This window comes from Coenobita brevimanus, chromosome 93 (assembly GCF_032717465.1).
Source record: "Coenobita brevimanus isolate Jiangsu-jjx chromosome 93, ASM3271746v2, whole genome shotgun sequence".
NCBI classification, from domain to species: domain Eukaryota; kingdom Metazoa; phylum Arthropoda; class Malacostraca; order Decapoda; family Coenobitidae; genus Coenobita; species Coenobita brevimanus.
Window position 1 is genome coordinate 26,185,683 of NC_137046.1, and position 27,917 is coordinate 26,213,599.

General features: G+C 41.4%; 1 protein-coding gene across 2 annotated transcripts in view; it reads right to left on the bottom strand.

Annotated features, from left to right (window-relative positions):
- The window catches only part of pit (probable ATP-dependent RNA helicase pitchoune), a 341,853-nt gene that overhangs the window by 166,646 nt on the left and 147,290 nt on the right, over positions 1–27,917 (bottom strand). For both annotated transcript variants that reach the window (XM_080282378.1, XM_080282377.1), the window contains one exon: positions 6,335–6,499. In XM_080282378.1, coding sequence (XP_080138504.1) covers positions 6,335–6,499 — 165 coding nt within the window. The remainder of the gene's footprint in view (positions 1–6,334; positions 6,500–27,917) is intronic.

A 27,917-nucleotide genomic window follows, 5' to 3' on the forward strand; every position in this document is an offset into this window, starting at 1 on the left:
AAAGATGCAGAGTGAGGAAGTCTGTGGATACAAGAATATAAAAGAATGTACTGAAATGGTTTGGTCATGTAGAAAGAATGGATGACAAGAGAGTGGTGAAAAAGGGATAGCTGAGCAAATCTGAAAGAGGGAGGAGGTGGGGTAGGCCAAGAAGGTGAAGGGATATGGTGGATGAGTGTGTGAGGAGGAGAGGTATGGAAGTTGGTGAGGCTAAGGGACTGACGACAGACTGAGCTGGATGGATGAATTTTGTGCGAAGCGCATAACCAGGGTTTTGGCACCCCTTTTTAGCGTGACAGTATTTGGATTGGCTCTATCAGACAGGAGCTACTGAATGTGGAATAATTTTTTTGCCCATCTGATGAAGCCAGGATTTTGAGGGCTTGAATGATGAGTGAATGGATATGTGACCCATTGAACTAGGCAAACTTTGGCTGTATGGATGTTGCTACTCAACACCCTGCCCTAGGGTGGGAAAGGGAGTCCGGATGATGATGATGATGACGATGATGATGATGATGAAAGGACTAATCTTGCTGGTGAGTCTCTTGAGTGTGTGGTAGAGTTTTGTTATTTGGGAGACATGCTATGTGCTGGAGGTGTGGCTGGAGCTAGCTCTGTGGCTAGTGTTAAGTGGTTGGATGAAGTTCAGGGAGCTGTTGCCTCTCCTGACACTGAGAGGGCTCTCCCTCCATGCTAAGGGATCTTTGTATGCAGCATGTGTCAAGAGTTTAATGCCGTATGGCAGTGGGACCTCAGCAGTAAAGGAAGTGGACATTCACAGACTCAACCGTACAGAAATGACAATGATTAGGTAGATGTGCTGAGCGTCTCTGAGTGTGAGGCCTTGGGGGGCTAGGTTTTTGATGTAAGTGCTGAGAGGTAGGATGGGACTGGAGTGTATTGATGTTGTGATGAGGAAGTAAACTGAGATGGTTTGGGCATGGGGGAAAGATAGCTGGGTGTGGAAAATGAGGTGGAAAATGAGGAGTGTTAATGTTAGGGGTAGGGCTGCGAGAGGTAGACCAAAAAAAGACCTGGGACAAGGTCACTGAGCGGGACCTCAAGGATAAGGGCCCGAATAGGGAGCTGTCAGAGATTGAGCAGCATGGACAGCTACCATTAGGTGACCAAGGGTGATGCCTGCAAGCATATTGGGGCCTTTACAAAATGAAAACAAACAAAGACGAACTCAGCAAGTAATGTTCTATATACCTAACCAGGACATCAAACACAGTGAAGCTACTATGTAAAAAAATTTAATCACACCCTATCATAAATAAATCTCCTAGTATGACACATTATCACTGCTGCCTTAACATTATTCAAACCAATAAAACTTGATGAAAACAATTAAAACTTAAAATACAATATGAACTAATCACACCTGCATCGAATGCTGGAGTTTTAGAAACTTAAACATGACATCCCATCAGTTCAAACAGAGAATACCATGAATCTAGCAGTCCATAACAATTCACTAGCAGTATATTTCTACTGTCACAGACACTTGTTCTATGTATGCAGAACCTAATAAAAAAAGAAAAAAAAATATCCAGTCACACTCTGGAGTCCCCTTGGGAAGCTCCTAAGCACAAAATGAATAATACAGAGCTCTTCAAAAAAATGTTAACACGTGTGGGACTGAAGTTTTTGGTTAAACAGACCTGAAGTCCCAGTATAGCATATCCCAATGACAAATGTATGTTCTTAGAGTCAGTCTCCACTTGTTTTTCTTTACTCCAGAGGCAAGCCTTGTTGTCGTTTAATTGAGTTGCTCATCTTAAATGTCAGGACCAACTTGCCTAGCCCAGGGCTCCTACGCTCCTCATGGGGTAACACAGGATTAGATGATGTATGTATGTATACAAAGAAAAGTAAGATACTGAAGTGTTTTCCATGTGATAATGCTTTTCTGAAGCATCCTGTAAGTGCAAAATACTACAGCAGTAAATGTGAGGTCTGAACCTGGTAACAACAATCCAAACAAATCAATTCAGAATGCTCAAAAGAGGGGCAAACACTGACACACACAGTGAGGATGGAAACAAGAGGAGCAGGGACCACCATATAGTACTCTAGGAACAGACAAAAAAATGCACAGCAAAGAAGTGGAATCATAAAGAGTAATGCATCTTACTGGAAAATTATAACATCACAGTAAGTGTCAAGCACTGGGAGGGATAAGCTCCACAACTAACTCCAGGCTGCAGTACCTATTATGGTATGGTTTTGAATTTTTGCTGTAACAATGAGAGCATTTCTTGCTTTACCAACACAAAGTGGGTTCTGGCACATCTCTCCTTAACCCCTTAACCACGGGGCGTCACTTTCGTGATGCTTGGGAGCAAGGGATCATACCGCGGGGCATCGCTTTTGTGATTCTGTGTTATTTTGAATTCACCCGGGCTTCCAAGTGGTGCCTTGTATCATCTATCAGTACTGCCAATGTCCAACACTAGTCAGCACTCCTAATCTCATCTGTACTCCCATCCATTGTTGACAATTTAGCCATTTCTCCCCATTCTTGACGCCCCTCCCTACCCCCCCTCCATTACCCTATCCTCTCGCCTGCCCAGCCGTGCTACGCTAAGTAAATCTTCCCTGGAATTTTTCACTGATTTCATCCATTGAAATAAGCCCTATGCCCTATTCTTATACCAAATAATATATACAAGAAAGAAATAAGGTAAGTGAGAGTGCCATACACCTGGAATTGGCTAATTATCACCTGACAACACCTCACGTGCACTCGTTCGCTAATTTTCGCTGTTTATTTCCCCTTGAAATATGCCGTATAATCTATTTTCGTAATAAATATACACATAAGGAGGGAAGGGAGAAGCCTAAGTGATATTTACATTCACCTGGAACTACCTAATTTATTTTTCATCATTGCCAGACGCCATGTATCCCAAACAGGGTGGTCAAGGGCTTAGAGTTAATTGTTTTACAGGGAGGGGCACTAATCCTCCACCAACCCCACTTAACACGTAGGGAGTTATGCCAACAGCATCTGGTGTTCCCAGGCGGTCACCCATCCAAGTACTAACCAGACCCAACGTTGCTATAATGTATTGTATAGATTTCCTGCCAATAATTTCACTGCAATATATTAGCTGCTGTCAAGAGGCTAACGATGGCAGCAATGCATTTCCCTAGGTAGGCCACCACCCTGGCCCACCCTTATCAGTTCACTCTCATCTCCCAATGTGGAGGTATGTCTCTTTGCTCTTGCTAGCTTCAGGGACTTTTCACCCCCATGCAAAGGGCCCTGTGACCTTTACCCCCTACTAAACCTCGTGTGGAAAGAGGTAAAGGGCTGACAATTGATAAAAGAGTGACTACGATCTTTCTATTGAGTAAAACAGTGCAAGTGGAACTGTAAATAATGTGTAAACAGCAAGTGAAAGTAATGAATGTAAATATACGTGAACAGTGGAAAATAGTTTTATAAGTTACTTCAAGTGACAGTGCATAACACAGTGTAAATAAAATAGAAATGTAAATACAGTAATCCTGCATATTTCGCGGTAGTTACGTTCTTGTAACCCCCGCGAAAAGTCAATTCCGCGAATACTCTATTAACAATTGAAAACTTGCACTTGTGCCCACCATGCTGCCCATCACACAGTCCATGTCCATACTGATTGCGAGACACCCGCCGTCGTCAGACAATTCCCCGTCAAAACATGGACGATTCCCCTTCAGAACAATTCGCACCCTGGACGATTCCCCGCCATTCTATAAATATAATAATCAATACTTTCATCAATATACTTATTATTAATTAATCAATACTTTAATAACTATATTTCAGGGGGATCCAGCAGTCTATGTTCAGTAGCGTAGGTTCTGGATATTATTTATTAGTTGCACCTTTAGTCAATAATTAACTTGTTTCTTCCTTGCTGTAGTCGCCTTTGAATTATATTCTAGCGTCACCCATAGCTATCTTCATTAATGAAGGCGAATTGTTTCGTGTTTGTTGTGAGTGCGAATTGTCCCGAAACCTCCATACTCATCCCGAAATACCTTCTTACAAGATTGAAAGCACATACTCCATTATGAAGGAAAAACGTAAACACCGTACTGTAATACACAATTATCTACACATTTATTAACAAAACAGTACAAAATAAAAAGATGCATTAACTGGTGATAGCAAACACTCGCACGGTCGTTTCTTAGCTTGTCCAGTAACACAACTTTCTCTGCTAAGGTCATAACTTGATCGTTTTGTCACTTTGGAGTTCTTACTAATTGTATTATTAGCCTTTGGTGAGGCTGGCTTACGTCCTGGGGCCATGTGGAAAGCAAGTGGGAGGCAAGAGGCTCATATCATAGTGTGGTTACAACCACAACAGCCACTTAAGGCAGTCAGGCGTGGACTGAAGAATGCGGGACAGAGAGCAGTGTTGCCATATCCAAACAACGAAATTATGCTAGGGCAATGAAAAAATTATGCTAGATTGAGCATATTTGTTCCAAGTAAAAAATGAATTATGCTAACTTGAAGCTAAATGATAAAATTTATACATATTCGTGCAACATATTAATTATGTATTGTTTACTATGAAAATATTAAAATGAACCTACATTCAGTAAGAGGATAAATATCGGTATCTACCCATACTGCTTTTTCCCACGAAACTTACGTTTTTCTGATGGATTTTGATGTGATTCGTTCGATTTTGAGCATCATTTCCGTCGGAAATAACCAGATTTTGAGATATGACCGCCCCCCATCCCCCTGAAATAATGAGGGATCTTTGGGGAATCGGGGGTTATAAGGAGGGGGGAAAACACAGAAAATGGTCATTTCCGACTGAAATGAAGCTGAAAATCGAATGAATCATACCAAAATCCATCGGAAAAACCTAGGTTTCATGGGTAAAGTACAAAGCTCAAACTTATCCTAACCTAACCGAACCAAACCGAACCTAACCTAAAACCTAACCTAACCTAATCCAACCTAACCTAATCCAACCCAACCAAGCCCAAACTGAAAGTAACCAACTATTCAAACATCTTCTTACCTTATTCGTCTCTCTCTCTCTCTCTCTCTCTCTGATTTGTAGCTTTTATTAAATTATTCTAAAAATATTCCATTCCATTCTAAATTATGCTAGAATGATTCTAAAACTTCTAATATGCTAAAAAATATTCCAGACTCGAATATTTGATCAAAATTATGCTAAAAGAATAAAATTATGCTAAAAGAATAAATTATGCTATAGATATGGTAACACTGGCAGAGGGGCCACGGGAAAGGGACAGAGGGTGGCGTGAGTTTACCGCGCTACAATTGGAAGCTGCGGGAATTTCATTTTTTTTTTTTTTTCTGTATATTCAAGGATATTTTTGTTGAACTTATTAATGCTAAGAAAATCCGCGAGAGGGCAAAACCGTAGACAAAAAATCCGCAAAAAATGCGGGATTACTGTAATGTAAATAAAATAGAGAACGTAAATAGAAATGTAAATGAGTAGTATTATAAGAATACGAGTATATACCCTAGGAGTAATGAAAGTGAAAGTTTCACTCTAGCATGTCTGAATACTATGAGTTATGAGAGTGAAGGTGAAAGTGACATTCACTCTCAATGCTAGTATACAGGACGAGAAAGTGAATGCTACGTATTTTACTGAAAGAAATTGAATCCCTACAGTGACAATAAACTAATACTACTGACGGAAACTTATGGATAAAGACTGTAGATATATATAAGTGTTATATAGTAATAGAAGTATAAAGTGTGAGGGGTTTTAAGAATAATAAATGACTGAATACCAACAGCGAACTAGCGCAAGAGGGAAGGTCATACGCGCTCGTAATTTTCATTGCTTTCACAGTGGTTTTTATTTGGAGTATCCCAAACTACTTGATAATCATAGAGTAGTGTTTATAGTGTTAGTATCTGGCTGTGGTAATCATATTACGGGTTGTCGGGAAGTGTAAAGTGGAGACTTCGTTACCCAACTTCAGAGGTCTCCACAAGTCCTTCGGTAATCGACGAAGGCTCAACAAACATCCCAGGAGAAAGCTGAAGGTATGTGCCATATGCATATGTAATTTTAATATTCTAGGACTAATAACTGATTTTTGGCAAATATTTTTTGAGAGTCTGTCAGAGCCCGAATAACCCCGCTGGAGACGCAAAACATTGGGAAACATGCCCGCGGTGTAAGGGTTAATTATGAAGTAAGTCAAGAAGGTACTCTAACAACACAGAGTTAATCTTGTGGTCATGAGAAACTCAGATTATTACTTCTTAGGTGTCAAAACAATGGAATATGAACAAAAAAGACTTAAAAGTACATAGGTCACTTACTAGGAAGAATCCTCAGTATTTGCTTCATCTCCTCCTCAAATCCCACATCAAATATCCTATCAGCTTCATCAATCACCAGACACACCAGATTCTTGTACAGAAAATGTGGTGTGTTCTGCAAGTGGTCCAGCAGTCTCCCAGGAGTGGCTACAAGGATGTTCACACCTGGAATGAAAATGCTGTTAATCATCATCATCCAGACCTCCTTTCCCACTCTACGGCAGGGTGAGGAGTAGCAATGTCTAGACAGCCCAAATTTGCCAACTCCAAAATACAATTACCACTGTTGTATGAACAAGGCAACCTATCACCAACCTCTTGCAGTGCCAGCTCACGTACATGCTTCTCCAGTAGATACGCGACAAAGAGATTGCGAACACTATTTCCTGATTCTATCTCACTAATGGCCTGCTCTCCCACCCTTCACTAATAGTGGTAATAACAGACTTTTCTTGCTCTATCTCAATCATTTTTCCCTTTTCCACTCTCTCAGCAATATACTGCACAACTTTTTTTTTTCTCCCATGCAGCTGAAGCTTTTCGATCACTATCAAATAAATTAAAATAATGCCATGCCCCCTCACCATAAAGAACATTCGTACAGCATTTTATAGAAGTTTAATGAAGTACCAACAGCAGCTAATTAGCCTCTCCACTATGATTATGAATTAGTTCAATGTGTTATTACTCCCACTACATAATTTTATTTAGATTAGTAAAAACTACTTTCGTATTGAAGAAGTATGTAATGGCTATACAGTATAGTAACTAACCCCTCGAGAGGGAAATAAAAAAAAAAATCCAAAGCAGAAAAGTATACTATATTGCCACAACAATAATCATTTATAAAAATAATTTTGTCCTGTGAAAGCCTTGGCTAGGACATGTGACTAAGCTTCTTGCATACAAGTGAGAGCTGTGTATATGGAAAATGCAGTCACACATCACTTTCACGAATTCTTTTCGACAGTCTGTATTGCTGCATTCTTCTCACAAATCCACACCATCTCAGAATACTTTTCATTTACTATACAGTATATTACACCACAGTGCAAACCTTCTGCTACTTCTTCCATATCTAAACTTTTACCTAATCAACTAAAGCTCATTACCTTAAACCTTCAGCCCAATATCTGCTTCCATGACTTACCTATACCACATGAACATCTTGAAATTTCTCATTCACGGAGAGTTGGGCTTCACAGGTTATAAACGGTGCAAGCACACTGTCTCTCTGCCTCTAAATCACATTCACATTCACATTCAGTTAAGCTGGGAAGAGGGGAGGGACCCCTGTATTACTCGGTGTTTTGCCTAGGAGGGGGGTTGGGAGGAAATGGTTGAGCAGGGTGATAGGTTTTAAGTGCTGCCTTGAAAAGCATTGCAAAGTTAATGCAATACAGCTGGGACCAGTTTTATGGATGGAGTGCCATGTATAATTGGGATGAGACTCATCTTAGTAGGTAGGAAGTTAATGTTTTAGCTGGAATGAAAGACAGGGAGTTAGAGGGGTTTTCCTGTGGTTGAGAATTAGACGTACAGGAAGTTGCAGCAACTACATTCAGAAATCATCATCATCAGGTATGGATAGATGCATCGAGACTTGCAAAATTAAGAACAACAGTTTAACCATTAGCGTAGATACATCCACCTAGGCATCTCAAAATGAGCAGGCGATGATAGAGGACAGCACAAATGATGATAAAGGAGCAATAATTGATAGTACAAACAATTGTATTACTGTATTAGTAGAGTTTCCTAGTTATTTAAAAAAAAAAAAAAAAAGTCTCAAAGTAGAGGTATAGTTACTCATAATAATCTGCAAGTGTAATAAACAAACAGATGGAGGGATGGGGTGGAGAGGTATATGAGAGAGGGGGGTGTGAGTTGGGAGCAGGGCAGTGAAATGGAGGGGGACAGGACGACGTGGAGGCGATTTGTTTGTGGCTACCCCAAACGGGATTGAGGCATCTGGCAATAGATAGATACTCGTAGATAGGAGTTTACGTAATAAAATGGATGAACTGAGGGCTTTAATCTGTACACAGAAAATAGACACTGCCGTTCTTAGTGAAACTTGGATGAATACACACTCAAGAATTTTTACCTGATTATCAGACAAAGGGCTATGATAATTTTGTGTCAAATATTCTGGGAAAAAAGGGGAACAGGGTAGCTACTTATGTAAAGGATTCAATAAACTATTCCAATAAAGCAGACATTAAAGTAAACAGGGACATGGAAAGTGTCTGGGTCGAAATCAGGAACAACAGGGAGAAATTAGTCTTAAGAGCTATTTACAAATCTCCAAAATTAAGTAGAGAAGATAGTAAATATCTTTGGGAGGAAATTAGGAAAGCATCACATTCCAGCTTAGTAATAATTGTAGGGGATCTTAACCTGCCAAGGCTAGATTGGCGAAATCAGAGAGGGGATGCAGAATCAGAGGAATTTTTAGAGGCACTACAGGATAATTTCCTTTATCAGTGCATCAGGGAGCCCACCAGAGGTAATAATATACTAGATTTGGTTTTAGCTAATGAAGAAAATGTCATTAGTGATACAGAAGTTGGTGGACGATTTGGTAACTGCGATCATGAAGAAATTAGGTTCAAATTTGTTTGGGATGTCTGTTCTACTGAAAATCCCTCTACCGTTCCTAATTTTTGTATAGATATTGATGGATTAAGAGTTTATTTCAGAACCGTATTCCATGGGGAGACTGGTTACTTCAGTGAGAGCCAGGTCATTGGGGAACCCCATGTCATAGGTGAGGGGCAGGAAATGGGTGGGAATGTGCCCCAGGTCACTGGAGAAGGTCAGGCCATAGGTGAGGGACAGGATATAGGTGGGAGTGTAGTTCAGGTGACTGGGATTAACTCAGGTCCAGTACCAAGCAGACGTTTGGCTAGTGAGAAATATACTGAGTTAGTAACTATAATACACAGAGGCCAAGATAGATATATCCCCTCAAAACCATTTAGAGCGAATAATTCAGAATCAAGACAGTTAAAAAACAGATTAAAATCTCTGAGGCCAAAGAAAGGAATATACAGTACAGAAAAATAAAAAGTGAAGAGGAACACTAATGTAACTGGTACCCGACTTTGAATACAGAAATAAAGAGGGAGATACGGAAAGCAAAGCGAGGTTATGAAATTAAGGTTGCTAGTGAATCAAAAGAAAACCCCAAGGGTTTTTACCAAATGTATCATACAAAAAAAAAAAAAAGATAGGATAGGACCTCTCAGGGCAGAATCAGGTAACAAAGGCAGTGAAGATAAAGAAATGTGCTCCATCCTAAGTGATTACACTCAAACCTCAATTTAAGGGGACCTCCATTTAAGGGATTTCGGATTTAAGGGACTCCATATTCTACCTAACAAATGGACATTATTGTTTTGTAATGATATGTAATGTCTAGGTTATATACATTAACATGTTTCTTTATACAGTACAATACCAGTAAAATAATATTCATAATCATATAAATAAGTAAGATAAGTGAAACAATTATTGCATTTCATAATAAGATTGTCTTTATATGTGGTAAAACAATGGACATTTTCAAGTAAGGGACAAGTTGATTCCCCATTTAGTCCCTTAAATCGAGGTTTCAGTGTACAGTATTTCATATTAGTATTTACCAAGGGAAATCTTGACCTGGTCCCTCAAGCAGCAAATATTTACGATGATAGTAGGGAAAATATTCTTGATAAGATAACCATTAGGAAGGAGGATGTACTGAGAGAAATTAATAAGTTAAAACCTTAAAAATTGCCAGGTCCAGACGATATGAATGCAAAATTTTGAAAAGAAACCAAAGAAGAATTATGTCAGCCACTTTTAACACTATTTACTGACTCTTTAAATTCAGAAGTTCTGGAGGCATGGGAGACCACAAACGAAGTGCCCATTTTAAAAAAGGGTGATATATGAGCTGCGATGAATTATCATCAGATAAGTCTAACATCAACAGTAGGAAAAACGCTAGTCAATTTGGGCAAATAAAATTAGAGAACACTTAGAAACATTTAATCTTGAAAGTCAGCACAGATTCAAGCAAGGTCGATCCTGCCTCACAAACTTGTTGTCATTCTTCTCGGAGCTGTATGAGGCAGTAGACAGCGACAAAGCTTACAATATTATTTATCTGGATGTGAGCGCCCACCATCCACTCACTCAATGTAGGGACGCCGCATGGTCTCTACACTGAGTGACATGCCAAAAGTTTTCCTGCACCCAGGAAACCATTTACTAAGTTGGGTAGTAACCATATACCTGGGGTTTTTGGCTAAGTTAAGTGTCCCACAGATTCCCATATCCAAAATCATCTAATCATGGCAGTTGTTTCAGAGAGCCTAGGAGGGCCCAATACCTGCCCAGGGCCCCAACCAAATGGGCAAATTTGCATGGCCATGTGGAATGTGACAGGTGTCTATAAGGAGAGCAAGACGGTGGAAGTGGGGTGTTCAATAGTGCGAGATATGCCGTGATGGTATTGTGTGAAACAAAGATGAAAGGGTGTGAAGTGGAAGAGTGAAAGGGTGTGACATGTGTAAGATTGGGCATGAATGGGTGAGGAAGACGCACGGAAGGAGTTGCTTTGTTGATGAATGAAGTGTGGCAGAGTGGAATGAGAGATTACAAATGTGTCAGCTTGAGGTCTATGTATGTCATGTTCAAGTTTGAGGAGGTGAAAGTGGCGGTTATTGTAGCATATGTACTGTGTGAGGACAGAAGTGAGAAAGAGAAAGACAGGTTTGGGGATGAGCTGGATGAAGCAGTGGGAGAAATGCCCAGGAGCTATAAAGTGATCATAATGGGCGATATGAATGCAGGAGTAGGCACTGGTCCTGAGGATAACATAATGGGTTGTAATGCAATACGAGGAGAAAATGATAATGGGAAGCGACTTAAGGATATGTGTCAGGAAAGTAGGTTGTACATTTGTAACTCATACTTCACACACAAAGATGCATATAAGTATATATGGTACAGAGGGAACAGGGATTGTGCTGAAAGGAACCTGATTGCTTACGTGCTCGAAGAGAGGTTGATGATGGGAATGGTTGCTGATACGAGGCCCGTGAGAGGACGATGTGGAGGTCTGTCAGATCAAATGATTGTGGTATGCAAGATCAAGCTGAAAGGAGTGAGGTTGAGCAGGAGAGACAGGAGCGGTCAGAGGAAAAACTGAAAGTCGAGAAGCTGAGGATCAAAGAAATGGCAGATGAACAGAGGACCAAAGTAGGGGAGGAGTTAGAATCAGTGAATTGGAATGAAATGGATCTGAACAGCCTATGGAATGCAAAAAAGGATTGGGGTGTGTGATGTGGCAAGAGTAACAACAAACAAGAAAGGTTCAGCATGGTGGGATGAAGAGGTTAAGAGCAGTGGAGGAAAAGAGGAAGAAGTGGCTTGAGTGGTTACAGGACAGGGGTTCAATTGAAATAAGAACTGAATATACTGAGAGCATGAAGCACGTAAAGAGACCAGCGAAGAGGAAAAAGGAGGAAGTAAATGATGATCTAGGAAGAAAAATGAATGATAACTACTCTGAAAATTGGAAGTTATTATGGAAAGAGGTGCAGGAATGTAGAAGTGAGCGCAGAAAGAAATGTGAATGTGTGAAGGATGTAAGTGGTAGATTATTAACCCATGGGGATGAAGTAAGGACCAGATGGAAATAATATTTTGAAAACCTGATGAATGGGAATAGAGAGAGCAAAGCGGCTGTAAACATGATTGGTTTTGGGGGTGTGCAGAGAAGAAATGCAGTGCTAGGAAATGTGACACTCATACAGGTGAAGAGCTCTGTGAAGTGAATGAAAAATGGGAAAGCAGCTGGGGTTGATAAGGTGTAAGCAGAGATGATTAAGTGTAATGGAGAGAGTGGAATGAAGTGCTTGTTGGAGATATGTAAGAAGGCATGGATGAGTGAAACTGTGCCTGCAGAGTGGAAAAAGGCTGTGATTATATCCCTGTACAAAAATAAAGGTGAGCAAAGTGAGTGCAAGAATTATCGTGGCATAAGTTTATTGAGTGTGGTAGGGAAGGTATATGGAAGAATTATTATAGAGAAAGTAAGAGAGATATCAGAAGTCCTAGTGAGTGATGAACAGGGTGGCTTTAAGAGTGGCAAAGGATGTGTGAATCAAATATTTGTAGTGAGACAGATAGTGTAGAAGGCTTGTGAGAAGGACTAGAAGGTGTTTATAGCATTCATGGATCTGGAAAATGCATACGAAAAAGTAGACAGAGAAGCACTGTGGAAGGTTTTGCACATGTAAGGTGTAGATGGTAAGCTGCTTTGTGCTGTCATGAGTTTTTATGACAGTAGTGAAGCATGTGTAAGGATTAACCCTCTCGTTACTGGAAGACTCAGGCTGCATCCAATCGTAGGCAAGTACTCAGGATGTGGGCCGGCTCGGCCATGGCTGAGTGCTGGGAGAACCCCCTGTCTTTCTGTGCTCGAGGTACTTCTTAAACATTTTATCCTCACACCCTTAGTTTTGCTTCTATCTCCGTGATTTTTATTCCTTGTAAACTCGAATAGTTGTACTTGTTTATCGTGTTGATAAAAACGTTTGGCGAATATAAACTATCAAAACCCACGCCGTCCACCCCTCTCCCGATGACAACCAAGCGAGATGCCTGGAACCAATCTGACTCACTTCTTCATTCCCACAATACTTGCAGCCTTTCTTTGACCTTTATGTTGAACACCACTACTCCTCTAAATCTCACCTTCTATTCCCCACTGAGACTTAGCTGCCTGAAGAGAAAAAGCAAATTCTTCTCTGTACCCTTCTACTTTTACTATACTTATTTCGAAACCGAAGGTGGCTGTTGTGTATATGTACACATTAACATATCTCGCTCTCGTGTTCCTGAACTTGAATCTTCTGAATTCTCTACTCTCTGGCTTAGCTATAATGATATGCTCTGACTAAATATATGTGCTATTTACTTATCCCCTAATTCTACCATGAAAAATTCTTCAACAGTCAAGAGTGAGTTATTATGGGAAATGAGTTATTTAAGAGGAGCCTGTGAGTCACGTGAGAGACAGGCTGACGAATGAGGATATAAAGGAAACGTTTGTGGTGTGATGGGATGTGTGATATAGGCTACAGAGAATACAATTGAGGTGGTTTGGCCATATGGAGAGGATGGAGGTAAAAGACCAATTTAAGAGCAGAAGATGAGAGGTGGAGGCAGAGGGGAGGGGGAGGTCGAGGATGAGATGGAGGGGATGGGTGAGAGGCATAGTGAGAGAGGGGGAAAGAGCAAGAGCAGAGCAGTGAAATGCATGGACAGGCTGTTCTGAGCATTTTGTTGCTGCCACCTCAAAACGGGGATTGAGGTAATGCCTTAGCACAGATAGATAGATAGATATCACAGAAGCACAGAGAGGAGAATCTAGAAGATTCAAATTACAGGAACACGAGAGCGAGATATGTTATCAGCACATGAAAATTTTAACCACATCCCTTTCAGAAATGATGAAGGAGAGAATTCACAAAGCCTTGCCAAACTGAACACGAGTGATCGTGCTGATTAATATGCCCTCTCCTGGATTCTAATCTTCCTCTTTCCTCCTCTCGCTTTTCCTCTACACACACACACACACACACACACACACACACACACGACGCTTAAATAATAAAACAATGTAAAAGGTAGCCTGCTTATCTGTTTGTGTCCTGATATCGTCCATGAGGAGGATGGAGATGGGAGTATTCGGGTCGAATGTGGGGGGAGGGGTTGGGAAATATGAAAGATGAAGAAAATTATCTTATCTATTTTATTGCTTCTATTACTATTCTTTATGAAAAACATAAAGTGATTTACAATAGTATTAATATTTAAGGATCAACAGGTATTTTATAAATATTCATTATAATTTAAAATTTACATTGAAAATTCACTTCTCTCTCTCTCTATCACTGATATTCATGTCTCCTCATCTAAACCTTCTTCTTCAATTTCTTCACAGAACTCTCCCCCATCCCGTTAATCCGATCCCTCCACTTCCCTAGGCTACTCAGCTATCACTATGAAAAATCATATATATATATATACACACACACACACACACACACACACGACGCTTAAGTAATAAAACAATGTGAAGTCTCTATTTATCTATCAGTGACAGCAGGGGCTGCCACCTTGCCAGAATTTCTGGCTGTGTATGGCCCATCCTGCCAGTTTCCCGAAGTTTATTAAGGGTTTTATAGTTCCACTTTGTATATATATATATATATATATATATATATATATTCTGACAGAATGGTAGATTTTTTCAGGTCATCACAGTTATTTAAAAACATGTTTGTCTTTATACATATCGTTTAACAAAACAAAGAACAAGCCATTCAGTCTGAACCCTATTCTGTCCAGATTTCTAAATCACGGCACAGCACTCTGACAGTGACAGGTAGCGGGTCTCAGATGAGGAAGACCTTTAGTAAGAAATAGGATGCCCAGAATGGGAAACGGATTCACGATCCCAGCCTGTGTGTGTGTAATGTTGTGTATGGGCACAACAAGGAAGAGGGGATGGGGACGTGATAGGTCAGGAAGGATGATGTTCTTGAGTCCAGGTGGGTGCAGCCCAGATATCGGTCCATATGAGGAGGGATGAGATGGAGTGGCTCCGGCTGAATGTGGGGAGGGTTAGGTAAGCCAACAGTATCTGAAAGATGAAGAAATTATTTTATTTATTTTTATTGTTTTATTACTATTCTTTATGAAAAAAAATGTTATGAAAACATAAACTGATTTACAATAGTTTTACTGATCAAAATGATCAACAGTAGCATTTCCTTAATAACATTCATACCTAAAATTCATTGAAAATACAATCACCATCTCTCTCTCTCTCTCTCCTCTCCTCGATATTCATAAATTTCTCATCTAAACCTTCTTCTTCACTAAAAGGAATCATTCGCCACGTTAATGACGACTCCTCGACTCATGTGATTCGTTATCAATGTCATTTCTGATATATTCCTTGTTCTAGCTTTCTCAGAGTGCTCCATACATTTTTGCCAGTTTTCAAGTGTCACTTTCCCTACTGCACTTCTTGTGATGTTAGAGAGAGAGAGAGAGAGGTGATGGAGTGACCACCAGTCCTCTGTGAATACCCAGCCCTCTCTCTCTCCTCTTCTCTCTCTCTCTCAAGGTTCTGTAGTAGTGAATACTAATGTCAATGCAAGGTAAGGGAATCAACTGTGATATAAGTATTATAAAAATAAATAAACATTAACATATTATTGAGAAACAACTACAAAGAAGTCCCCACGAGACGTCAGCATGTGGAACTGCTCACAATTCCCTGGGGGCCACCAACGCTCTCACCTTCATACATGTCTACAACCTTCTGCCACAATATTCGCCATAGATCACAACATTTCCTCCTCATCTTACTTTCCAATACAAAGCATACCATTAGTCATGACAATGACTACACGACAATGAGAGAGAGAGAGAGAGAGAGAGAGAGAGAGGTAGATGGGGAGGGGAGAGTGGAGACGTGGCAGCTGGCATCCAAACAGAACCATAGTTCATATTGACCCAAAGAGCATACCTGAACATGACACCTATCTTGACTGATCTGTGCATGGTGTGTGCATGGTACATATGGGTGGCAGGTGCTACACACATACATGGTACATATATATATGTAGCATGTACATGGTGTTTCTGTCCCTCAAGTGTGGCTTGTCCCTGCCGTGCCTGGCCCCCACAGGTCGCAAATCAGATGCCTCTGCCTTTGACAGTGACTTTGAGTAAAATAGACGCATATTCCCACATCTGCTTTTTCCTTATATGACCATATCCTTACTTATAAGACGGAACATATCCTATCCATTTCTCTTTTCTCTGAAATTTCCATTCCAGGTGATTTCAATGTTCATCACCACCTTTGGCTCACCTCTCCTTTCACCGATCCACCTGGTGAACAACTCTACACCTTTTCTATCCTTAATGACCTAGAGCAGCTTGTACAGCACCCTAACACAGCCTTCTAAAACAGGCCTGGTCAGTGGGGGAGTGAGAAAGCTCTATGTCATCTCCTGTGGGCCTACCTGCGGCTCACATGACTCAGCCCATTGTGACCTCAGTATAAGAGAAAATTGTGGTGGGGTCACGTTCTTGCCCGTATTCAAAGCGTTTTTTACATTTAAATCACCTAGTCTTCTTGTACAGAGCAAACACAGTGTTAAAGAAACAACGCCCTTAAAGTGTTGTGTACTCCTGTGTATGGGTAACTACAAATCGGGACATAAAGTCCATGTATTCAGGTTCCAAAAGTGTGAAAAACAATCTGCACAGAGGTCGAATGCCATTAAACGAGAAGGTTATATTATCTCCAAGCACAGCAGAGTACCATGAATTATATTGTGATTCTCGTCAAAAATGATATAGTGCTAACGAGCACATAATGGTACCATATACTTGTTCGATGAAAACTGTGGAAACAGAAAATAGGATATGCTGGAGAGAAGTATTTTTTTTCATGCAGCATACCATACAAGAATTTATTGTTTTGCCAGACATTCTCTCATTTTAGATGAAAATGTCTCTATAGATCTATCTATTGTCAGATGCCATAATCCCGTAAGGGCTGGCCATTTGTTTTATGGGGAGGGGCACTAACCCTCCACCAACCCACTTCCTGACATGCAGGGAGTACGTATGGTTTGACTATATGGTTACCACCCAGCATTGTAAATGGTTCCTTGGCTTACAGGAAACCATTTGGCTTGTCACTCAATGTAAAGCCACCTGTAAGGAAAAGAAAACCAATAAGAAGTGACAGGAATAATGGGAGAAATAGGAAGAGAGGAGGGCTGGCACAGAAAAAGAATGATAAAGGCTAAGGAAGAAGTAGGCAGCACTACATCAAGTGAGTGGATGATGGTCGCCACCATCTACCACCAGATGAAAATGTAATAGCATTAAAAATATATTGCCATTATTACAGTTATTAGTATTATTATTAATGATACTAATGTGCAGGAGAGAAGTGAATATTTTTTTGCGTGTGGCATGCCAACTAAGAATTTATCATTTTGCCCGACATTCTCTCATTTTATATGAAAATATAATAGTACTAAAAATACATTATCATTATTATTGTTATGAGTATTATTATTAATGATAATGTACGGGAGAGAAGTGAATATTTTTTTTCGTGTGGCATACAAACTAAGAATTTATCATTTTGCGAGACATTCTCTCATTTGTGATGAAATGAAAATATTATTACTAATGTCTTATCATTATGTACGTGTCAAGTGGGGTTGGTGGAGGATTAGTGTCCCTCCCTGTAAAACAATTAACTCTAAGTCCTTGGCCACCCCGTTTGGGATACGTGGCGTCTGGCAATGAATGAAAAAAAATGAATTATCATTATTATTATTATTGCTGTTACCAGTATAGGTATTATTATTAATGATAATACTGTAATATTATGCAGGAAAAAGATGTGAATATTTTTTTTCGGGTCGCATACCAACAAACATTTTACCGTTTTCCCATATATTCTCTCAGTTTAAATTAAAAATATATTATTATTAATATATTACCATTAAAATAATAATAATTACAATAATTACAATAATAATAATAATAATAATAATAATAATAATAATAATAATAATAATAATCAGTAATTTATCCATCTATTGCCACATGCCTTAATCCCGTACGGGGATCGCCTCCTTGTTGCCCTGTCCCCCGCCATTTCACTGCCCTGCTCCCAGCTCACACACCCCTCTCTCATATACCTCTCCACTCCATCCATCAATTTCATCCTTGGCCCCTCCCTCTCCTCTCCTCCACCTCACTCACATACACTCTCCTCATTAGTCTCTCACTTTCCATCCTCTCCACATGCCCAATCCACCTCAATGTGTTTCTCCTAACACTTCCTATCACATCCACATCCACACAACGATCCTTCACTTCCTCATTTGTCAGTCTGTCTCTCCATGACTCCATATGCTCCTCTCAAATAACTCATTTCCACTGCTCTCACTCTTGACTTCTGTCCCTCCAACAAGGTCCAAGCTTCACTTTCATACATCAGAGTTGGTATCAAAATACTGTCATGTATTAACTTTTTCACTTCCATGCTCACTTCCTTGTTTCTTATCACTGCTTTCTTCCTTGCTGTACCCTTTCATGCACTTCACCCTCTAAACTTCAATCCTTACTCATCACACTACCCAAGTACTTAAACGCACTCACATATTCCATTTCCTCCTTATCCAACCTCACTGTACATTCACTGACTTCACCTCTCTCGAAGACCACAACTTTACTCTTCCCTACATCCACCTTTAGATACTGTTTCTTACATACTCTCCCAAACTCATCCACCAAGCTTTGCAGCTTCCCTTCGTCATCACTTAACAACACAGAATCATCTGCAAACACCAGTACAGGGAGTTTCCTAACACTGCCCTTTCTCATTAGTGCCGCTACAACATCCACTGACCTACCTTGTATCTGTTTTACAACCCCATTCATATATAGATACAAGAGTATACAGGGGTTGGGGGAATGGAGTCTCTAACCACCAATTGGTGATGGTCAGAATCAGTGTTCAAACGAAATGGAGAAACAGAAGAAGGGAAGGATAGGAGGAAGTAGTTCATACAAGGAGGGTGGAAAAGTTACAAGAGATGAAAAAAGAGCGGTATATAAGAGGGAAGTGGTGGAGCGATTGGGGAAATATGGATTGGAGCAGATGGGGTATGTGAAAGGTGTGTGAAAGATATTCACAGAAGAAATATGTGCAGCATGTGAGGTGGTGTGTGGGGTGATGAGAAGACAAAAGGGGGTGCAGGGAACAGCATGGTGGAATGAAGAGGTGAAAGAGGCTGTGGCACAAAAGAAGAAAGCATATAATGAGTGGATGAGAAACAGGGGTGTGGAAGAAGCTGAGAGATGGAAAAGAGAGTTGTATGTAGAGAGGATGAGAGAGGTGAAAAGATTAGTAAGAAAGGGTAAGAAGAGAGTGGATGAGGAATTTGGAAGGAATTTGAGTGCAAAGTGGAGGGAATGTAAGAAAATGTTCTGGAAAGAGGTAAAGAGAGTTAGACAGGATGCCGAAGAAGTTAGTTGGGGAGTGAATGATAAAAATGGTAGATTACTAGTGGAGAAGGGAGAAAAAGTGAGTAGATGGAGAGAATACTTTCATGAAATGTTGAACATAGAGAATGAAACTAATGCGAGTATAAGTGGCCGGGGAATGGCTGGGAGACAGAGGGATGTGAGAAGAGAGGAAGAAATCAGTAGGATGGAAGTTGTGGATGCGAAGAAGAAAGTTAAAATGGGGAAAGCCCCGAGAATTGATAGAGTATGTGGTGAAATACTTAAGCATGGGGGAGAGATGGTAGTAGAATGGATGTGGAATATGTGCAGATTGGCCTGGGAGGAAGGTAGAGTCCTGGATGATTGGAAGTTAGGTATAATTATTGCCCTGTACAAATGGGGAAGAAGAAGTATGTGGTAATCATAGGGGCATTTGTCTTCTTCGTGTAATAGGAAAATTATATAGTAGGATACTTATTGACAGAGTTAGGGAAATAACAGAGGAATTAATTGGAGAAGAACAGGAAGGTTTGAGGAAGGGAAGAGGTTCTGTAGATCAGATATTCATTCTTAGATCTTTGGTGGAAAAGTTTTTTGAAAAGGGAAAGAAGTTGTATGAGGTCTTCGTGGATTTGGAGAAAGCATATGACAGGGTGGATAGACAAGGATTGTGTAAAGTATTAAGAATATATGGAGTGAAGAGCATGTATGAGGGTGCTAAGGCTGCAGTGAATGTGGACAGTGAACTGAATAAATTTTTCTGTCTGAAGGTTGGATTGAAACAAGGTTGAAACAAGGATGTGTCATGTCTCCATGGTTTTTCAATCAGTTTATGTCTATCTATCTATCTATTGCCAGATTTAATAGACTTTCAATGTAGTGTAAATAAACTAGAGTGCGTTATGTTTAGAAAATGGTTTTATGAGTGCAAAGACTTTAAGTGCAGAGTGCAACAGTTATTTCATTAAGGTACAATGGAGCGCAAGTAAGACTAGAGTGCGCAGTGTTAAGAGAATGGAATTCTGAGTGCAAATGAAAAGTTCAGTGCAAGACTTCACGTACAGTGTACTGCAGGTGCTTCAGGAACTCCTTCTTACTGTCAGAGTCTGAGAGGAGGCAGGTTATTCATCGAGATGGCCAGGGACTTGCTGTAAGTACCCAGAATGTTTCATATTGTACTGTATTTTCCATATTGTACTTACCTCTAACACCTCATTTCACTCTTTTATGTCCCTTATTCGTGTGAATAGGGTCTTAGGTGCAATGCATGAGCAGTAGCGAGGTGTTTTTCTGAGTTAGGCTAGGTTAGGGTCCATAACTACCAGTCCAGGAGCCAGGGACTTGTTGTAAGTACCCAGAATGATTAATATTGTATAAACTCACCTCTAAAGCCTCATTTTATGGTTCTTTTGCATTTATTTAAGCCTTTTATGACCCTTATTGGTGTGATTTGGGTCTTAAATAGGTGATACGCATATCCAGAGGGAGTTGTATAGGTGTTTTTCTGAGTTAGGGTCCATAAGTATAAGTCCAGGAGGCTGGGGCCCACTATCCGGACGGGACCACTATCCGGACATGCCTTTGGCTCTATTATATCGGATAGTGGAGGGATTACTGTATGTATATATATATATATATATATATATATATATATATATATATATATATTGGATGAAGCAGAGAAAGATAGATTTTGGGATGATTTAATATGTGAAGTAGGTGGTATGCGGGATGATGAGATAGTGGTTTTGGGAGGGGACTTAAATTGTCATGTAGATGAACTAGCACAGGGTTATGAAGGAGTACATGGGGGATGTGCATATGGTATAAGGAATGCAGAAGGGGAAAGGATACTCGAGTTTGGGGAGGCAACGGACATGACTGTGTGCAACACAGATTTTAGGAAAAGAGAGAGTAGGTTAATTACAAAGAGTCTGGGGGAAATAGCAGTCAGATAGATTATTTTCTGGTTAGGAGGGCTGATGGGAGGTTAGTGAGGGATGTTAAAGTTATAGGAAGTGAGGAGTGTGTGCAGCAACACAAACTATTGTTTTGTGATATGGTGCTTAAAGAACGAGTGATGAAAAAGAGGACTTGTGTACCTAGGACGAAAATATGGAAGCTGAAAAACCAAGTAGTGAGGGATGCCTTCTATAGCAAGATGAGGAGAGTGGTGGCCGAACAGGGAGCTGTAGACAGAGGCGTTAATGAACAGTACAGAACCCTCAAGAACAATCTCTTTGAGAGTTACTGATGTAACATGCGGTTGGACAAGAGGACCACCACTAAAAAGTAACTTGGTGGTGGGATGAGGGTGTAGAAGCTGCAGTTAAGGAGAAAAGAAGGCTTTTCAGGGAACAGAAGAAGAGTGGTAGCAAGGAGGAATACTTGGCTGCCAAGCGTAGGGCTAGAAGACAGGTATACAGGGCGAGGTCTGAGTCACAGAGACTTTTACTTGATAACCTAAATCATGGGGAAAGGAAAAATATGATATTTAAGGTGGCCAATCAGATGTAGAGGGATAATCGGGATACTATAGGTGAGCAGTGTGTGAAGAATGATGAAGGAAGGGTAGTGGTGAACAGTGAGGATATTAACCCCTTAACCGCGCGGTGTCACTTTCGTGACGCTCAGGAGCAATGGATCATATTGCGGGGCGTCACTTTTGCGATTCTGTGTTATTTAGAATTCTCCCGGGCTTTCATGTTGTGGCTTGTATCATCTATCAGTACTGCCAGTGTTCAACAATAGTCAGCACTGTTAATGTCATCTGTACTCCCATCCACTGTTGACATCATCATTGCCAGACGCCATGTATCCCAAACGGGGTGGCCAAGGGCTTAGAGTTAATTGTTTTACAGGGAGGGGTACTAATCCTCCACCAACCCCACTTGACACGTAGGGATGCCAACAGCATCTGGTGTTCCCAGGCGGTCACCCATCCAAGTACTAACCAGACCCAACGTTCATCATCATCATCCACTGTTGACAATTTAGCTATTTATCCCCATTCTTGACTCCCCTCCCTATCTCGCCTCCATTACCCTCTCCTCTAGCTTGCCCGGGCACGCTGCGCTAAGTAAATCTTCCCCAGAATTTTCCACTGATTTCATCCATTGAAATAAGCCCTATGCCCTATTCTTATACAAAAAAAAAAAAAAAAAAAAAAAAAAAAAATTAGGTAACTGATAGTGCCATACACCTGGAGTTGGCTAAATATAACCTGGCAACACCCCATGTGCATTTGTTTGCTAATTTTCCCTGGTAATTTCTCCTTGAAATATGCCCTATAATCTATTCTCATAATAAAAATATATACAAGTATAAGAAAGGAAGGGAGAAGCCTAAGTGATATTTACATTCACCTGGAACTACCTAATTTCATGAAAATCATTTCACAGCATATAAATTAGCAGCCATCACCTTGCTGATGCAGTCAGCCCTTGGGGGCCCCATATCCGTCTCATCATTTAGTTCAGTGTTGTTTCTTGAAATGAGAGCACGTAGCACTCGCCCCTCTCCATTTCCGCAGATTCTAGAGGGCCCTGTGACCTCTACCCCTATTAAACCTCGTGTGGGAAAGGGTAAAGGACTAAATGACTCTGCTGTGGGGCATGAACTGGCTAATTTACCCATGATAACGATGGACAGTGACTACAATCTTTCTGGTGAATCGTGTAATGACCCAGTGGAGGAAATGGTGAAAAACTACGAATGCTTCAGTGTCCCAAGTTCATCCTGCATCCAAGGGAAAGGAGCCCTTATTTACTGGAAGTGACAGTGTATAACATAGTGTAAATAAAATAGAAATGTAAATAATTACTAATATAAGAATATGAGTACAAATACTTGGAGTAATGAGTGTCAAAGCTTTGCTCTCTACACTAGTTTACTGAACGAGAATGAAAATAAACTACTATTACTAAAGGAAACTTACGGATAAATACTGTATATATATATCGTATAAGTGTAGTAAGTGTGTTTATGAATACAGTAATAAATGACAGAATACCAGTGAGGAGTGAGGGGAAGTGGGAAGCTCGTACGGGCTCGTAATTTTCATAGCTATCACATTTTTTTTTTTTTTTTTTTTTTTTTTTTTTTTTTTTTTGGATTCCAAACTATTTGAAAATCAAAGAATAGTGTTTCTAGTGATAATATCAGGCTGTGGTTATCATATTACGGGGTGTCGGGAAGTGTAAAGTGGAGACTTCGTTACCCAACTTCAGAAGTCTCCACAAGTCCTACGGTACTCAACGAAGGCTCAACAAACATCCCAGGAGAAAGCTGAGGGTATGTGCCACATGCACATGTCATTATTATATTCTAGGTCTAATAACTGATTTTTGACAAATATTTTAAAAAGTCTATCAGAGCACGAATATTCTCGCGGGACACGCAAGGAGCATCAAAACAACCCCGTGGTTTAGGGGTTAAAGATGCATGGAGAAAGCATTATAGCTGGTTGTTGAATGAGGAGTTTGACTGGTAAGGGGAAGGTTTGGAGCCAGCAGATCCAGTGTTTGGCCCTTGGCCTTTGATTGATGCTGCAACTGTGAGTGAGGCAATAGGCAGGATGAAGGTAGGGAGAGCAGCAGCTGTGTCTGGGTTGACTGCCAAAATGTTGAAGGCCTCCGGAGATGACCTGATAAATATGATTATATATGAGTGTGTTGTCCCAGATGATTGGCTGAAGAGTGTAACTGTCAATGTGTATAAAGGGAAGGGTGATGCACTGGAAAGAGGAAATTATAGAGGTATAAAGCTTTCAGATCAGATAATGAAGGTAATGGAGAGAGTATTAGAAGGTATGATTAGAGAAAGAGTGAATATTGATGAGATGCAGTTTGGGTTTAAGCCAAGTAGGGGGACCACTGATGCAATATTCATTGTTTGACAGCTTCAGCAAAAATATATTGGTAGGAGAAGAGTTCTGTATATTGTTTTTGTTGATTTGGAAAAGGCCTTTGACACAGCCCCTAAAGAGGTGGTGAAGTAGGCAGTGAGAAAGCTTGGCTTGGAGGAGTGGCTGGTTAGGGTGGTTATGGCTACGTATGTGGGCGCTTGCACCCACGTAAGAGTGAATGGAGATTTGAGTGATGAGTTTTCCATGAAAGTTGGTGTGCATCAGGGGTCAGTTTTGAGTCCCATGTTGTTTACCATGGTACTTGAAGCCCTCTCATGTGACTTTAGAAACGGACTCCCGTGGGAGATGTTGTATGCTGATGATTTGGTGTTGACTGCAGAGAACGAAAGGGAGGCGGAGGAAAGGTTTAGGAAGTGGAGAGATGGTATGGGGCACAAGGGCTTAAGGGTAAATGCAGATAAAACAAAAGTGATGATATCTAGGGTTGGTGGCGGTACTGTCAAAGACGAGGGAGACTGGCCATGTGCAGTAATTCTACGTTGTGCGGTGTTTGTGATAAATAGGTGCAAAAGAGATGTAGTGGTATCAGAGGTAGACTGCGAGATAATGCTGATTTTTTGTGTGCGGCGAGTCGGGGAGAGCAGGAGATTGTCAGGCGTGAAAGGATTGAACTTGCTGGTGAATCTCTTGAGTGTGTGGAAGAGTTTTGTTATTTAGGAAACATGTTGTGTGCTGCAGGTGGGGCTGTGGCTAGGGTGAGAAATGGTTGGAAGAAGTTCAGGGAGCTCTTGCCTCTCCTGACATTGAGAGGGCTCTCCCTATGTGCTAAGGGGTCTTAGTATGCAGCATGTGTTAGGAGTGTAATGCTGTATGGTAGTGAGACCTGGGCAGTAAACGAGGAGGATATTCGCCAGCTCAGATGTACAGAAATGACAATGATTAGGTGGATGTGTAGTGCGTCCCTGCATGCAAGGTCCGGGGGGGCTGGGTTTATGATGGAAGAGTTGAGAGGTAGGATGGGACTGGAGTGAATTGATGTTGTGATGAGGAGAGGTAAAGTGAGATGGTTTGGACATGTGAAGAGGATGGGGGATGATAATTGGGTGAGGAAGGTGAGAAGTGTTAATATTGGGGGTGGGGTTATGAGGGGTAGACCGAGAAAGACATGGGACGAGGTCATTAAGTGTGACCTCAGCATTAAGGGACTGAACAGGGAGGCTGCAATGGATCATGCAGCTTGGAAAGCCGCCATTAGGTAACCAAGGTTGACGCATGCAAGCATGTTGAAGCCTTTAAAAATGAATAGAGAACAGAAGAAGATTTTATATACAGTAAGCCCCCTCGTCTGGCGAATTTCAACTTGGCGAAACTCACTTTTGGCGGTAGGGTGGCCACGGACCACCGAATGCGCGCTTGGCGATTTGAATTCAAACTTGGCGGTCCCCTGGCGGCCGCACGTTGAACAATATCAAGAAAAATTGAAAATGTCAAAGCAGGCAAAAATAACAAAGTTTTTCTTAGAGAACCTGGACAGACAACGCAATATCCAAGACGTCATTGCCACCATTCCCGTTGACGATGATAACTGTGAAATCATTGATAACCCCCCCCCACTCAATGTGCCACAAGAACAGCCCCAAAAGCAGCCACAAGAACAGCCGCAACCTCCCCAGCCATCCCAACCCCTCCAGCCACCCCAACCTCCCCAGCCAAGCTTTGCTGCCCTCTTTAAGCTGGATGCTGACTTTTCTGGCTTCGATGAAGTGGATGATCAAGCGAGACAAATGGTTGCTAAGGGGGTTATGGGGGAGGAGGGGGAGAGTGATGAGGAAAGTGGTGGTAGCAACTAAACTGCCCCCACTGCCACTCCGACGTCCCCAGCCAAGCAAGCCTATCTTCACTCTATTTACGGTTAGTTACAACCTTTATATCATGTCTTATTAGCTTTATTTATTGTTTATTGGTCTGTTTTCTACATGTGTATTAATATGTGAAGGCAAAAGATTTTATTTCAGCTCGAAAGATGGTGTTTTAGGGGTCAAAAGGGGGACTTTGGCAATGACCAAAGACTGATTGAGGCACTTTATAGGCAATTTATATGGTAAAAAGAACTCGCGTTTGGCGAAATTCGAAATTGGCGGTAGTTTCGCCAGACTAATTGGATCGCCAAACGCGGGGGCTTACTGTGTATATATATATATACAGTAATCCCTCTACTTTCCGGACATCCCCACTAACCGGACATAATCGTCCCGGGATCCAATATTTCCAAAATGCTCCGAAAACTGAAAAAATTGGGGGGGGGGGGGGGAGCTTTGTTGTGGCGCATCATTCCTCCAACGTCCGCTAGAGCGCCCCTGCATCCTCCCCACTTTCCACCTGTCTCTTGTCGCGAGTGAACGCTCGTCGTCATGGCTGCCCACGTGCTAGCTTTTGTGGTGGTGCCTTACCTGCTGCAGGCACTCCTGCTGCTCTAGTGCCTCTCCTTCGTGTGTGTGATGATGGCCCCGCCGCCTGAGAAGAGGAAGAAGAGTTGTATTGACTCTGGAAAAGAAGCGGGAAATATTGAAGAAAGTAGATGCGGGATGGTCTTCTTCATGCATCCTCCGTGAGTTTAACCTGGCCCGATCTACTTTGTTTGATATTAAGAGATCTCGAGACAAACTCATGCAGTACACGGCTGACTTCTCATCGAAAAGGAAACGCAATGTGGAGAGGAAGATGATGTTTACTCCCAAGTATGCAGACGTCGACCGCTCTACGTTGATTTGGTATCGACAGCAAACTGCTGGTGGTGTGATGGTACGTGGTACAGGGCTGAAGGCTGCTGCTGAGAAGTTCGCAAGGCTTCACGACGCCCTAGACTTCAAGGCATCCGAGGGTTGGCTCTTCGCATTTAAGTTACAGCATGGCCTTACCAACTGTAAGTCTCATGGCGAAGCTTTCGATGCTAACAAGGATGGAGTAGAGGAGTTTCAGCACAAGGTGAAGGGCTTGATTGACAGGGAGGGCCTCACTCTCGGTCAAGTCTACAACGCTGACGAAACTGGTTTATTCTATCGCTCTTTGCCAACAAACACTTTAGCCAAGGAGACGGAGAAGCGTGTACCTGGCCACAAGCTCTCCAAGCAATGGCTATCTGCTTTGTGTTGAGCCAGTGCTAACGGCATGCATCAGCTTAAGCCCGTTATTGTCGGCCGTGCAAAGCAGCCTCAGTGTCTTCGTGGGGTGATGGATGTCATTCCTGTCATCTGGTACCATTCTTTGAAGGCATGGTTCACAGCCCAGATCTTCAAAGACTGGTTCCACCGCCATTTCGTCAAGGAGGTCATATATTACCAGACGGAGAAACTGAAAATCCCACGCGACCAGGTAAAGGCCCTCCTTCTCCACGACAATGCACCTGCCCACCCGTGCGACAAGGACTTGGTGGCTGAGAATGGCTGCATTAGGTACATGTTTCTGCCACCTAATACTACTGCTCTCATCTAACCAATGGACCAAGGAGTGATCGTGGCAACGAAGCGCCTATACCGACGGAAGTTCCTGGACAAGGTGATGGTTGTTCTCGAGGACAAGGACGAGCGCAGGGAGGGACGG